General features: G+C 41.6%; 1 protein-coding gene across 5 annotated transcripts; it reads left to right on the top strand.

Moving 5' to 3' along the window:
• The first annotated feature begins 178 nt into the window (after positions 1 to 178).
• On the top strand, positions 179 to 14371 carry LOC135526938 (protein disulfide isomerase Creld1-like). Of its 5 annotated transcripts, none has more exons than XM_064955629.1 (6): positions 179 to 492; positions 10051 to 10226; positions 10446 to 10529; positions 11565 to 11660; positions 11853 to 11996; positions 13761 to 14371. In XM_064955629.1, exons 2-6 carry the CDS (start codon positions 10061 to 10063, stop codon positions 13982 to 13984), a joined length of 714 nt encoding a protein of 237 aa, XP_064811701.1. In that variant the 5' UTR covers positions 179 to 492; positions 10051 to 10060; the 3' UTR covers positions 13985 to 14371. The 5 variants fall into 5 exon arrangements, with proteins under 5 accessions (XP_064811701.1, XP_064811686.1, XP_064811709.1 ...); XM_064955614.1 differs by having other exon boundaries at positions 10037 to 10226; XM_064955637.1 differs by having other exon boundaries at positions 9999 to 10226; positions 13764 to 14371.
• The last annotated feature ends 1930 nt before the right edge of the window (positions 14372 to 16301 follow it).

The following is a 16301-nucleotide window of genomic DNA, read 5'->3' as shown; positions in this document are numbered from 1 at the left end:
TCTATCATGTAATGTATAATATATTCCATTTTTCTATGCGCAAGATGAAAAATATATGTATTTCAATACAAACAAATAGTACTTTTAGTTTTAAAAAACTTTACAGAATTGACAGACAACAAATATCCATGGGAAACAGCCGCGGGGGTGGGGGGGGGGGGGGGTGGTCCCACAAAGGACAGAATGCAGCCCTTCGCTCACGCAGTTATAAATAACATTGCTTCTTTGTGTGGTGGTGCGCTTGGTGCTCTGATTGACCGACTTGTACAGTAGTCCCGGACCCTTTTGCCCCTCAAGAGGTTGTGATTGGTCAAGGGCTAGCCTGTCTGAACGCAAACCAGATCCGATGAGCAACAAGAACGACGACAGCTGAACTCAACAGAGTAGAAAGACGGCGGTCCCACACAGACTTGCACAGTTCTGTCATTCATTTGAAGGGTGCCTTCGGACAAAACCGTTTGCTGTTCACGCTCAGCGTCGAAAAACTTAGAGGTAAATATAGTGTGAACTTTTCAAGGTAATTTACAAAAAATAGTCCAAGTGTTCTACAGTGTTGTCAAGTTGCACAGAATTGCATGGAGCTTTTTTCCTTAGTTGTTTGTGGTTACTGACAATAACACTCATTGTACTTTCTACAGCAGGGTTGGGGAGTAACTGATTACATTTGGAAAAACTAGATGATTTCTTCTTGGATACTTTTAAATTCAGAAAGGAAGCTTGCTGAACAAAATTATGACACTTTCAGTATTCTCAATTACATTCAATTCAGCATTGAAAAAAGGTGCAAGGTTAAAGTGCCAATCAGCAGTCGAAACAATAACAAACTGAACTCCCTGTGCCTGTTTTGGTAAAAAGCTGAAGGATGGTGCTGGAGAAATGTAACCACTCTCAATTTCATAGACAGAGCTATGAATTGACTCATTCCAATTGGCTCATTCATCCTCCTTCTCTCCCCTGTAATTATTACGTAGGTTGTTGCTGTAAATTTTACCTGGTAAAATAAGAAAATAAAAAAATAATTAATGCAAAGGCTGACCATCCATGAGAACAAAATTATAGTTTTGTTTTTAGGCCATACAGTGTTTGTTTACATTTACTTTTACTGACAAGCATTGGAGTAAAACAATTCAATATTTTGGGTTCTTATGGAGTACGACAGTTGAACTTAGTTCACGAGGCATTTGCAAGATATATTCTTCAAGAATCAATTGGTACATATCATTAACTCACAAGTCCAAAAATGGATGTAGCAACTGCAGATTGCCCCTTTAAGGCCTAGATTCAATCAGTTGAAGTGTTTAAGGGCAATAGCCGACAACCGCATCGCTGACGTTTTGGCAGTATCGGAGGTAGAATAGAGCTCGGCTACCTGATCCGAGCCCGACGGGCCCTGACATTATATATCGGTCTAGGGAGGGGTAGGGCCTGTTTTTCCATCAATAACTAAAGTACGGGAAGGCCTCAGGTATTACTAAATTGATCACAAAAATGTTTAAGCTGAGCCATTTGCTCGTGCTCTGCTGCACAGTACAGTCACATCTGGGTAATATCATAACATTGTGTCAGATGTGCTCCAATCTCATCAAATTTAAAACAATGGGGGAGATTATTTTACAGAAAATAATCATGTTCCTTGAGTTTTGTCAGAGTTTAGAGCGATGAAAAGAAGCTAACTACTCTCGTGTCTTTTCATTGAGCAGAGCAACCCAAGAAGAGCAATTACCATGGTTACTCAGTCTCAGAGCCACAATAAACAGATCAAGCTGTGCGCAAGGAGCGAGTGACAGACAGAGAGAAGCAGCTTATAGATTTACTAAGGAGACAGTTATTTTGGGTTTTGGCAGGGCCAGCCTTAAATTTGGCAGAAGCAATCGATCCTCGGGAGGGTAGGGCCTGATATTTGGGGGCATGGTTAGGGCTCGGGCTTTAAATTCATGCCTGTGCAGTGCTCTGAGTTGGAGCTATCAAATCGGTGATCAACTGCTCTTGTGATTATCACAAGGCCACAGCCCTCCCACTTGATAGACATTCAGAACGAGAAAGTGCCTTAATCGATGTCCATGTCATCGGTGCCTGGGGAGCAGGTGTTGTTGGGGTGTTAACTTCCTTGCTCAAGGGCAGAACGGAGGATTTTTCCACCTTGCCAGCTCAGGAATTCAAACCAGCGACCTATCAGTTACTAGCAGCCAATGGCAATGTCCACTTTAGGTATAATGCCAGGAGCTCTAACGCAGTTCCACCTCTGACACCGTCAAAACATCAGCTATGTGGATGTCGGCTAAAGCAGATCTGATTGAATCGGGCCCTAAGTTTGTTCCACCTGAGCAAGTCTGACCACAAGTCAAAGACCACTATGACACACCAGGTGCATTTGATGGATGCTTCTTGTATTCTTCTAATGCCTCTGAAGGGGAAAGTAATCAGATTATGTATGTTACTAATTACCATTTTGGAGAGGTAACAAGTAACTGTAATGGATTACATTTAGAAAGTAACCTACCCAACCCTGATCTACAGTAACATTAATTTAATTCAAATTAAAAAAGCAATAACTCCACTTTAGAGGGGAAATCTGCAGTAAAAAAATGTAACCACTCTTAAATTCGTATGTACATACCCCAACCAGTAGCCATGGATTACAGGCAACATACTCACTGGAATAAAGGGTAGAGGTGCCGCTTTCAAGGAGCGGGACTCTAACCTGGAAGCTTATAAGAAATCCCGCTATGCCCTCCGACGAACAAGACGAACAATCAAACAGGCAAAGCGTCAAAACAGGACTAAGATTGAATCATACTACACCGACTCCAACGCTCATCGGATGTGGCAGGGCTTGCAAACTATTACAGACTACAACGGGAAGCACAGCCACGAGCTGCCCATTGACACGAGCCTAGCAGATGAGCTAAATCACGTCTATGCTCGCTTCGAGGCAAGTAACACTGAAACATGCATTAGAGCATCAGTTGTTCCATATGACTTGGTGATCACGCTCTCCCTAGCCAATGTGAGTAAGACCTTTAAACAGGTCAACATTCACAAGGCCGCAGGGCCAGATGGATTACCAGGACATGTATTCCGAGCACGCGCTGACCAACTGGCAAGTGTCTTCACTGACTTGTTCAACCTGTTGCTGACTGAGTCAGTAATACCAACATGTTTCAAGCAGACCACCATAGTCCCTGTGCCCAAGAACGCTAAGGTAACCTCTCTAAATGACTACCGACCAGTAGCACTCATGTCTGTAGCCATGAAGTGCTTTGAAAGGCTGGTCATGGTTCACATCAACACCATTATCCCAGAAACCATAGACCCACTCCAATTTGCATACTGCCCCAACAGATCCAAAGATGATGCAAGCTATATTGCACTCAACACTGCCTTTCCTATCTGGACAAAAGGAACACCTATGTGAGAATGTTATTCATTGACTACAGCTCAACATTCAACACCATAGTATTCTCAAAGCTCATCACTAAGCTAAGGACCCTGGGACTAAACACCTCCCTCTGCAACTGGATCCTGGGCTTCCTGACGGGCCACCCCCAGGTGGTAAGGGTAGGTAACAACACATTTGCCACACTGATCCTCAACACGAGGGCCCCTGAGGGGTGTGTGCTCAGTCCCCTCCTGTACTCCCTGTTCGCTCATGACTGCATGGCCAAGCACCACTCCAACACCATCATCAAGTTTGCCAAAGACACAACAGTGGTAGGCCTGATCACCGACAACGATGAGACAGCCTGTAGGAAGGAGATCAGAGACCTGGCAATGTGGTGCCAGGACAACAACCTCTCCCTCAACGAGATCAAGACAAAGAAGATGATTGTGGACAACAGGAAAAGGAGGACTGAGCACGCCCCCATTCTCATCGACGAGGCTGTAATGGAGCAGGTTGAGAGCTTCAAGTTCCTTGGTGTCCACATCACCAACAAACTATCTTGGTCCAAAGACCCCAAGACAAATGTGAAGAGGGTACAACAAAATCTATTCCCCCTCAGGAGACTGAATTTTTAAGTAATTCATTTGCATTTTACTGCATGACATAAGTATTTGATACATCAGAAAAGCATACCTTAATATTTGGTACAGAAACCTTTGTTTGCAATTACAGAGATCATACGTTTCCTGTAGTTCTTGACCAGGTTTCCACACACTGCAGCAGGAATTTTGGCCCACTCCTCCATGCAGACCTTCTCCAGATCGTTCAGGTTTCGGGGCTGTCGCTGGGCAATACGGACTTTCAGCTCCCTCTAAAGATTTTCTATTGGGTTCAGGTCTGGAGACTGGCTCGGCCACTCCAGGACCTTGAGATGCTTCTTACGGAGCCACTCCTAAGTTGCTCTGGCTGTGTGTTTCGGGTCGTTGTCAAGCTGGAAGACCCAGCCACGACCCATCTTCAATGCTCTTACTGAGGGAAGGAGGTTGCTGGCCAAGATCTCGCGTTACATGGCCCCATCCATCCTCCCCTCAATACTGTGCAGTCGTCCTGTCCCCTTTGCAGAAAAGCATCCCCAAAGAATGACGTTTCCACCTCCATGATTCACGGTTGGGATAGTGTTCTTGGGGTTGTACTCATCCTTCTTCTTCCTCCAAACACGGCGAGTGGAGTTTTGACCAAAAAGCTCAATTTTTGTCTCATCAGACCACATGACCTTCTCCCATTCCTCCTCTGGATCATCCAGATGGTCATTGGCAAACTTCAGATGGGCCTGGACATGCGCTGGCTTGAGCAGGGGGACCTTGCGTGCGCTGCAGGATTTTATTACATGATGGCGTAGTGTGTTACTAATGGGTTTCTTTGAAACTGTGGTCCCAGCTCTCTTCAGGTCATTGACCAGGTCCTGTCGTGTAGTTCTGGGCTGATCCCTCACCTTCCTCATGATCATTGATGCCCCATGAGGTGAGATCTTGCATGGAGCCCCAGAACGAGGGGGATTGACCGTCATCTTGAACTTCTTCCATTTTCTAATAATTGCGCCAACAGTTGTTGCCTTCTCACCAAGCTGCTGGCCTATTGTCCAGTAGCCCATCCCTGCCTTGTGCAGGTCTGCAATTTTATCCCTGACCACACCCTCTCTGGTCTTGGCCATTGTGGAGAGGTTGGAGTCTGTTTGATTGAGTGTGTGGACAGGTGTCTTTTATACAGGTAACGAGTTCAAACAGGTGCAGTTAATACAGGTAATGAGTGGAGAACAGGAGGTCTTCTTAAAGAAAAACTAACAGGTCTGTAAGAGCTGGAATTCTTACTGGTTGGTAGGTGATCAAATACTTATGTCATGCAATAAAATGCAAATTAATTACTTCAAAATCATACAATGTGATTTTCTGGATTTTTGTTTTAGATTCCGTCTCTCACAGTTGAAGTGTACCTATGATAAGAAATTACAGACCTCTACATGCTTTGTAAATAGGAAAACCTGCAGAATCGGCAGTGTATCAAATACATGTTCTCCCCACTGTATGTCATGGGTCCTCAGATCCTCAAAAGGTTCTACAGTATCCTGACTAGTTGCATCACTGACTGGTATGGCAACTGCTCAGCCTCCGACCGCAAGGCACTACAGAGGGTAGTGCATACGGCCCAGTACATCACTAGGGCCAAGCTTCCTGCCATCCAGGACCTTGATACAAGGCTGTGTCAGACGAAGGCCCTAAAAATTGTCAAAGATTCCAGCCACCATAGTCATAAACTGTTCTCTCTGCTACCGCACGGCAAGCGGTACTGGAGAGCCATGTTTAGGTTCAAAAGGCTTAACAGCTTCTACGCCAAAGACATAAGACTCCTGAACAGCTCATCAAAGGGCCTCACAGACCCCTCTTTTACTCTGCTGCTACTCTCTGTTTATTATCTATGTATAGTCACCTTAACCATACCTACATGTACATATTACGTCCATTACCTCGACTAACAGGTGCCCCTCACATTGACTCGGTACCGGTACCCTCTGTATATAGCCTCGCTATTGTTATTCTACTGCTGATGTTTAATTATTTGTTACTTCTCTTTTTTCACATCTATTTTTTACTCAACACTTATATTTCTTAAAACTTCTTAAAGCATTGTGGGTTAAGGATTTGTGGAATAAAGACCTCCTCCATTCCTGTCATTATTGAAAGCGATTGTGATCTCTCACATCTCAAAATAGGACTAATTAATGTTAGATCCCTCACTTCCAAGGCAGTTAAAGTCAATTAACTAATCACTGATCATAATCTTGATGTGATTGGCCTGACTGAAACATGGCTCAAGTCTGATGAATATACTGTGTTAAATGAGGCCTCCTGGTTACACTAGTGACCATATCCCCTGCGTATCCCGTAAAGGCGGAGGTGTTGCTAACATTTAAGACAGAACATTTACCATTTACCCCCCAAAAAGATGACTGCGGTTTTGTATTTTTAGCTTCTAGTCATGAAATATATGCAGCCTACTCAATCACTTTTTATAGCTACTGTTTAGAGGCCTTCTGGGCCATATACAGTGTTCCTCACTGAGTTCCCTGAATTCCTGTCAGACCCTGTTGTCATGGCAGATATTATAAAACATTTTGGTGACTTTAAGATCCACATGGAAAAGTCCAGAGCCACTCCAAAAGGCTTTCGAAGCCATCATCGACTCAGTAGGTTTTGTCCAACATGTCTCTGGACCTACTTATTGCCACAGTCAAAACCTGGATCAAGTACTGTCCCATGGAATAAATATTGTGGATTTAAATGTTTTCCTCATAATCCTGGACTATCGGACCCCACTCTTACTATGTTTGCAATCACAACAAATAATCTGCTCAGGCCCCAACCAAGGATCAACAAAAGTTGCGCTATAAATTCTCAGACAACCAAAAGATTCCTAGATGCCCTTACAGACTCCCTCCACCTACCCAAGGACGTCAGAGTACAAAAATCGGTTAACCACTTAACTGAGGATCTAAATTGAATCTTGTGTAATACCCTATATGCAGTCTCATCCCTAAAAACATAAATAATTTGTCACAAGAAATTTGATCCCTAGTCTACAGAAAATACGAGCCCTGAAGCATTCTTCAAGAAAATTGGAACGGAAATGGCGCTCCACCAAACTGGAAGTCTTCCGTCTAGCTTGGAAAGACTCGATCATCCTATCCTAGCAGTGATGAATTCATGAACTTCTTCGATGAAAAGATCATGATCATTAGAAAGCAAATTACGGATTCCTCTTTGAATCTGCATATTTATCCAAAACTCAGGTGTCCTGAGTGTACAGAACTGCCAGGACCTAGGATCAATGGAGACACTAAAGTATTTTTAATCCTGTATCTCTAAACACATTCATAAAAATAATTATGGCCTCTAAACTTTCAAGCTGCATTCTGGACCCTATAACAACTAAACCACTGAAAGAGCTACTTCCTGTAATAAATGGCTCCCTATCCACTGGATGTGTACCAAACTCACTAATAGTGACAGTAACAAAGCCTCCCTTGAAAAAAGTCAAAGCAAATGTACAAATCTTTCGGCCTATATTTAATCTCCCATTCCTCTCAAACATTTTTGAAAAAGCTGTTACTGTCACGGTTTTCTTCTGTCTCCTCCGACGACGTGTAGCAAGGATCGGACCAAAATGCAGCATGGTAATTTTCATACATGTTTAATAACAAATAAACACAAACAATACAAAAAAACCAAGAACCGTAACACACAACCGAAACAGCCTATCGGAACAATCACCCACGAAACACTCAAAGAATATGGCTGCCTAAATATGGTTCCCAATCAGAGACAACGATAAACACCTGCCTCTGATTGAGAACCACTTCAGGCAACCATAGACTTTTCTAGATAACCCTACTAATTCACAATCCCAACACCTACAAAAAAACCAGGACAAAACACACCACATAATAAACCCATGTCACACCCTGGCCTGACCAAAATAATAAAGAAAACACAAAATACTAAGACCAGGGCGTGACAGTTACGCAGCAAATCACAGCCTTCCTGAAGACAGTCGCTCTGGATAAGAGCGTCTGCTAAATGACTTAAATGTAATGTAAATGTAAGACAAATCATGTATGCGTAACACTTCATTCTGGTATTAGACCCCATCAGAGCACTGAGACTGCACTCGTGAAGGTGGTAAATTTTAATGGCGTCAGACCAGTGGTCTGCATCTTTGCTCGTGCTCCTAGACCTTAGTGCTGCTGTTGACACCATCGATCACCACATTATTTCGGACTTATTGGTCTACATGGACGAGTTCTTGCCTCGTTTGGATCTTATCTGTTGAAAAGATATCAGTTTGTCTCTGTGGATGGTTTGTCCTCGGACAAATCAATTGTAACTTTCGACGCCCCTGAAGGTTCTGTTTTTGGACCAATATTGTTTTCACTATATATTCTACCTCTTGGTGACGTCTGTCATGACGTTGGCCTGGGGGTAGGTTTATGACAGTCATAAATACCTCTTCCTGCCTTTTTCCTCTCTCTACCCTACTGATGTGACATTTGAAAATCCCTTGGTTAACATAGAGATTCTAGGAACTTCAGAAGGTTGGGGGAAATGAACTATATTCTGGTAATCCGACCAATTGAACATGTGTGGTGGAACTTAATGAATATGATGTCAGTTCGGTTGTCATCTGAGACATTCTCATCAATGATAGGATGACATAAACTCTACAGTGGAAAGTCTGCACATTGTAGTTATCAGATTCACATGGAATTGTTGTTCAATTTAAATGTTTGAATATAAAATTATTGGTGAAGAGATTAAATTTAATTTTAGCTTCCAAATGAGAGATTTGGGTTTTCATAAGGTTAGGGCTCTGCTCAATCAGTGGCCCGCCCCTTTGAAGAGACATGGGTTATAAAACTTTTCAAACACACCCTTCTTGCTCCTCTATATAAAGCCTTGATGAAAATGTAACCTCCTGTTCCAAGTACATGAGGTCTGCAGCCTCTGCGTTAAAAGGACTAACATGTCAATGACAGAACTAAGGTTGCTCACTTTTTCTGTGGCTAAACCAACTAGGCTCATAATCTAACAATCTTATCTGTATTTAAAGATGGCATACAGGTTTGATATTAAGGCACATGAAAGTTCACATGTTCGAGAAGACATTTCTGCCAAAAAATGCATTTAGATTTTTTTTCAATTCACGTTCAAACAGCTCTCCTGTGAAGTCATGACTTGCGACATAACGCCTAGTTTCCTGAAGCGGGTCACTAATATAGACCACATGGAAAATTCAATAAATACATTTTTGAAATTAATGAAGACTTGCTAAAAGTGCAAAAATTCTGATTTTGACATGTCCCTTTTGTGGATCCTCTGTGACTTCTAGGAAGATTTTAACCCGCTTAACCACAACATTTATCCACATTTTCACCATAATTGTTAACCCGTAGCTATTTTGTTGCTTTTACAAAGTATTTTCTGAGGATTTGTATTTATTTCAGTTGATTAGGGATTCATTTTAAGGTAAAAAAAGAAAACCTGTTCCTCATTTTAAGGTCAACCCTGTTGGACGAACTGAACTCTCATTAAAAAAATGTTCTAAAGAAACAAACGAACATCTAATAATGAAACTATAGTGTAAAAGCTGGTGAGCAGATTCTACTCTTTTTGGCCATTTTCTGGTGTTTTGTATTGGAGCAGGTCAACCCTGTTACCTATAGATTTTTTTTAACAATTACATTTTTGGGGTGAAACTTGCATTAAATCCCCCCTTCTTGTTGCAGACAACAAGTTTCCATCTCCCCTGTCACAAGGGGATTCATGGATATCATATTACAAATAGGTGAAATAAAACCAAGTTACACTACTCAAAAGGCTCCAAACGGTGCAATAACCTATTCTACAACAATCAATGGGTAGACCTATGCATAATTCATTTATATGCCCAAAAAATGTATGTATCAATTGCAGACTGGCCCTTTAATTATCTAAATTATTAAAGTAAGCATTCAACCTAATACAGAACTGTATACTATCCTGTCTGTGTCCCCTAGTTCCTATAGAACTCGGTGTTCCAATCCACTCTCTCATACTGTCTCAGTGGCTGCTTGATAGGGAGGGTGTGATGAGGACTGGCTGGCCCCTCCTTGCTGCAGGGCTGTACTCAGTGCTGTCCCAGGTAGTTCTGGTCCGAGGCTGTATGGACTCCTGTAAGGAATGCTCAGGGCCTCAGAATGACCTGTGTCTGGAGTGCAGAACAGGCTGGACCCTCCATGACAACACATGTGTAGGTAAGCGGGACAGTGTGTGTGTGTAGAGAGAGAGAGATATATTATGTGTGTGTGTGTCTCAGATAAATGAAGAGATGTATAAACATCTAATATCTTTCTAAATGTTGGTGTTTGTGTTTATAATGTAAAATGCTTCAATATACAATCTTACTGTTCTGTACTTTATACAAAACCTGTTCTTTTGTGTTGCTATTAATATCTGTTGCTGTTGTGTTCCAGACATAGATGAGTGTGGCACAGAGCTGGGCCAGTGTTCCCCCAACACCTACTGCTTCAACACAGAGGGCAACTATCAGTGCAAAGGTCAGTGCTGCTACCAGGGCAGAGGTCAGTGCTGCTACCAGAGTTCACTTCTTCCTCTTCAACAGCCAATCAAAAGTTGATTGGCTGTCGGTCGGAGGCCGAGCAGTTGGTCGGCCTCCGACCGCAAGGCACTACAGAGGGTAGAACGAAGGGCTAGTAAATCACTGGGCCAAGCTTACTGCCATCCAGGACCTCTATACCAGGCGGTGTCAGAGGAAGGCCCTAAAAATTGTCAAACACTCCAGCCACCCTAGTCATATACTGTTCTCTCTGCTACCGCATGGCAAGCGGTACCGAAGCGCCAAGTCTAGGTCCAAGAGGTTTCTAAACAGCTTCTACCCCCAAGACATAAGACTCCTGAACATCTAGTCAAATGGCTACCCAGACAATGTGCAGTGCCCCTCCTCCCCCTCATCCCCCTTTACACCACTGCTACTCTCTGTTGTCATCTGTGCATAATCACTTTAGTAACTCTACCTACATGCACATACTACCTCAAATAACCGTTGGCCCCGCACATTGACTCTGCATCGGTACCCCCCTGTATCTTGTATATAGTCTCACAATTGTTATTTTTATCTCTTGTCTCCCATTCTTATCTGTATTATTTTTGAAACTGCATTGTTGGTTAGGGGCTCGTAAGTAAGCATTTCACTGTAAGGTTGTATTCGGCGCATGTGACTAATACAATTTGATTTGATTTGATTTTAAACACTATGTGGCGAATCCTAACTTCCCCTTGAGTAAACTTTTTGTTTCCAAATTATATAATTTTTCTTAAAAGATGAAAATTTGTCATAAGACTATCAAGAACTTCATTGTGTAGATAAGAGTTGTCTTGAATACCACAGAGATCCTATTCAATTTAATGTGCAATTCTATGTTCAATACAATTTCATCCAGAATCCATAAGATTTCTTCAGTTTGCTGTATAGAATTATATTATAATCTCTGAAACAGAATCTCCTCTCCCATTAGTGTGAGCTGTGTATGAGTGTTATGAGTGTATGCAGATGGTTTGTGGTCTTCCACCAGGCTGTGACCAGGCCTGTGTAGGTTGTATGGGTGCTGGGCCAGCTCGCTGCAGGAAGTGTGCTGCTGGCTACAGACTAACCGGAGCAAAGTGTTTAGGTAAGTGGCCTATTTTGTGTATGGGAATGTGTAGAGTGTGTGTGTGTTTGTCTGTCTCTCTGTCTGGATGTTTGTCAGTCTGTCTGATCCTTAGTCCAGAAGTCAGTCTCTCTCTCTCTCTCTCTCTCTCTCTCTCTCTCTCTCTCTCTCTCTCTCTCTCTCTCTCTCTCTCTCTCTCTCTCTCTCTCTCAGATATAGATGAATGCAGTGAGCGGGTTCTGGCGTGTTCAGGGCTGGATGAGATCTGTACCAATTTGGATGGTTCTTTCCACTGTGACTGTGCTGAAGGCTTCACACGCAAAAACAATTTCTGTGTGCAGAAAAAGCTACCCAGTGGTAAGTGTTCTAACCACACATGCTCACACCACGCACTGACGCGCGCGGACACACACACACACACATTATAAAACATACATTGAACACCGAAGAGAAGCCGCACCGAACACCCAAAGTACTCCGGCTGTAGGGTGTAGGGTGTAGTATGTGTGCACTTGGCTTGAGCGTTCCACATCTGGATTGTGCAACTTTTGCCCATTATTATTTTCAACATTTTTCAAGCTTTGTCAAATTGGTTGTTGATCATTGCTAGACAACCAACAGATGAGAAAGTATGCTTATAGAGATGAAAGAGAGATGAAAATATCAACGAAAATAATGTATTTATACCGGTAAATGTGTGCTTTCCTGTTGATAATTACATTTCCGGGGCCACGGACATCGACTCTAGGGGTTAAAGATACATATTTTTGCTAAGAGTATTATTATACTGTTGATTGATTGACTGTCTTTCCAAAGCTCCCAACAGTTGTATTTGTAGGGTTCATTTTAAACGAATGTTGTGATTTTTCAGCCATTCCTACCAGAATAAATGGTCTGATGATTCTGTCTCCTAACAGCAAAACCTGCAGAGCTAAGGTGGTTGTATGTTCGTAGCAAGATGTACAGTACTTTAAATTAAAAAACTCAAAGCGTCGAATCTTGCGTCGTTGTGTATATCAGCTCATATACCTTGTACCCTGGAATCGGTACATCAAAAATTTCTTCCCAGCTATTTTGCAACCTGCATGGCACAGCTGTCAACATTTTGGTTCTCAAATGAAACTGGTATATTTTTCTATTTTTGCAAATGTTTTTCACCAGTTTTGTTCCTTAACATAGGGCAAACAGACCAGTTTCCTACTTCCTCCCCCATCTACTCTCCTCCTCCATTTCTGCTGTAGTGCTGCAATCAATTTGTTGTAACTTTAGATTGAGCAAACCTTCTCATATATTTCCAATAGCTGCAAGTGTGACATAACTCTACCATTCCTATTCATAATATCATAAATATAATACCCTCTAATATTTTTTTTTCATAAATATTTTTTTTTTAAATCAATGAGTATATTTGTGTTTAACTATAATATTTGTTATAATGTACTTTGAACAAGGTTTAATTTTCAGTATCCCAAAAATGAGAAGTAGCGTGGCAGGTAGCCTAGTGATTAGAGCATTGGGCCAGTAACCGAAAGGTTGGTAAATCAAATCCCCTTGCTGACAAGGTAAAAATCTGTCATTCTGCCCCTGAACAAGGCGGTTAACCCAATGTTCCTAGGCTGTCATTGTAAATAAGAATTTGTTCTTAACTGACTTGAATAGTTAAATGAAGGTTAAATAAAAGTAAAATAAAAAGTAGCTGTATTAAGGCAAAATAAATATTTTGAACAAGATCTGATCCTTATGAATCTACTGAAGAACAAGTTTGGGTTTAAGTTAAGCTTTAGTATGAGCAAGATTTTCAGTGAGAGGTTTAGTGCTTTAACATTTAATAATTGCAGCTCCTCAAACTGATATTCATTATAGAAATAGGCATGTTTAATCTTATCTGGCTTAGTGTTCCAGAAATATGTTTTGCTCATATGATTTGAAAAACAAATCATCTGGAGCAGGCAACTCTATAAGTAAGTAAGTAAACTGTGATATAAGTTTATCAGTGGAGTTTTTACCTATAAGTCGTTGCAGGATCTTGTTTATTTTTGTTAATAACTTTCTATTGAAAAGTAATTTTGAAAATGTATTTATTTCTCTCTCTCTCTCTCTGTCTCTCTCCCTCTCTCCCAGCAGGTGTGGGTGAGAAGGGTCTGTTTGAGGACGTCCAGGATGAAGAGGTTGAGGTTCTACAGCAGATGTTCTTTGGGGTGCTGCTCTGTGCTCTGGCCACCCTGGCTGCTAAAGGAGACATGGTCTTCACCTCCATCTTCATGGGTGGAGTGGCGGCCATGGCTGGATACTGGCTCATAGACAGGGGAGACTACGTACTGGACAGCTTTCTGAAGGGACGCTAGAACTACACTGCTATCAAGTACTTATTACTATAACCTGTTGGTGGGTATATGTATATAGGACATTTATAATTGACATTAACACCAAGCAGACACTTGCCTGGGTGCCGGTCTGTTAATGCTCTCTTGCCAACTCCTTATGACATTTTGTCAACATGGCAATTGCATAAGGAGTTGTCAAGAGAGTAGAAACAGACTGGCACCCAGGCTAAACAGACTGTTACATATTATTTGTAAATAAATAATGATCCATGAGACAAACTGTTATTTGAAAAGCTTTAATAATTAACATTGCTGTGTGCAACTTGCCTTCAACACTATCATGCAGTCAATTTCAACAAAGATTATAGAAAGGAAAGCTGATCACATACAACAGTGTAAAATAAAACATTTAAAATAAAATGTGTGTGTGGGTATGTGTGTGTGTGTACACTGAATGTTCAAAACGTTATGAACACCTGCTCTTTCCATGACATAGACTGACCAGGTAAATTCAGGTGAAAGCTATGATCCCTTATTGATGTCACTTATTAAATCCACTTCAAGCATTGTAGATGAAGGGGAGGAGACAGGTTAAAGAATGATTTTAAAGCCTTGAGACAATTGAGACATCGATTATGCATGTGTGCCACTCAGAGGGTGTATGGGAAAGACAAAATATGTAAGTGCCTTTGAATGGGGTATGGTAGTAGGTGCCAGGGGCACCGGTTTGTGTCAAGAACTGCAACGCTGCTGGGTTTTTCACGCTCAACAGTTTCCTGTGTGTATCAAGAATGGTCCACCACCCAAAGGACACCCATCCAAATTGAAACAACTGTGGGAAACCTTGGAACACTTTCAACACTGTGGAACACTTTCAACACCTTGTAGAATCCATGCCCCTAACGCTAGTTAGTAACTTACTTCAAACTGGGGGGAGGGGTGTACTTAATGTTTTCTACAGTCAAAATATGTTTGTACACTATGCATATTAAGTTATCATTTTCAAAAGAAAAATGACAGAAGTCTCAAAGATGCATTAAATGTTAAAATACAATGTGTGTGTGTCTGTGTGTGCATGAGTGTGTGTATGTTTGAAGGTATGCACAGTGATTTAGCAAACTGTCAACGAAAAGTCTTCATTACTCTGGTCCACCCTCCTGCTTCCCTTCGGAACTCTTTCAAGACTGTTGGAAAAGCATTCCTCATGAAGCTGGTCGAGAGAATGCCAAGAGTGTGCAAAGCTGTCATCAAGGCAAAGTGTGGATACTTTGAAGAATCTCAAATATAAGATATATTTTGATTTGTTTAACAATTCTTTGGTTACTACATAATTCCAAATGTGTTATTTCATAGTTGTGATGTCTACACTATTATTCTACAATGTAGAAAATACTAAAAATAAAGAAAAAACCTGGAATGAGTAGGTGTGTCCAAACTTCTGACTGGTACTGAACGTTGGCTTTGATCATCCTGTCTGGCTGTAGGTCTGTACAAAATAAAAGTATAAGAAGGTTGTGGTAAGAACATCTCATCATGGACAATACAGAACTAAAGGTTGATACAATCTGCATCATATTCACAAGGGGAATTCTTACCTCTGAGAATTGGTTCTCTGAAAAACGAATTAGGCCATATTATTATATTGAATATAGCCTACCCTATACAATATGACCAAAATGAGTTGATAGATTTTGCCTAACCTATACAACATCACCAAAAGGAGTTGATAGATTAACCCATGTCAACGGCACTAATATTAATATGACAAAGGAAAAATGTTTACAAGTTATTTGTTCAGCAGAATCCCGCTCAGCCCAGTCAAAACTGTTCGCTGCTCTGGCCCCCCAATGGTGGAACAAACTCCCTCACGACGCCAGGACAGCGGAGTCAATCACCACCTTCCGGAGACACCTGAAACACCACCTCTTCAAGGAATACCTAGGATAGGATAAGTAATCCTTCTCACCCCCCCTTAATGATTTAGATGCACTATTGTAAAGTGGCTGTTCCACTGGATGTCAGAAGGTGAATTCACCAATTTGTAAGTTGCTCTGGATAAGAGCGTCTGCTAAATGACTTAAATGTAAATACAGAATCAGAAGTACTCACTGGTCCTCCAGTGAAGACAGACATATGTCAATCCCATCAAGAGCACGCCCACTCCAGAAGCCATACACACTGCTGCCTGCCATAATAGCACCTCTGTTTGGTGACATGATGCCATCAGGAGAGGTTACCAGCTTTTAATTCCAATGTAAATATTTAAATGGTAGACAGGTGTTAGAATACCACTTTATTACTAGTCTGAGAAATTGTTTCTGTTTTCATGTGTGAGAAA

The sequence above is a fragment of the Oncorhynchus masou genome, chromosome 5 (assembly GCF_036934945.1).
Source record: "Oncorhynchus masou masou isolate Uvic2021 chromosome 5, UVic_Omas_1.1, whole genome shotgun sequence".
NCBI classification, from domain to species: Eukaryota; Metazoa; Chordata; class Actinopteri; order Salmoniformes; family Salmonidae; genus Oncorhynchus; species Oncorhynchus masou.
Note: the sequence above shows the minus strand (reverse complement) of the source record. Positions and strands in the feature narration are given on the sequence as shown.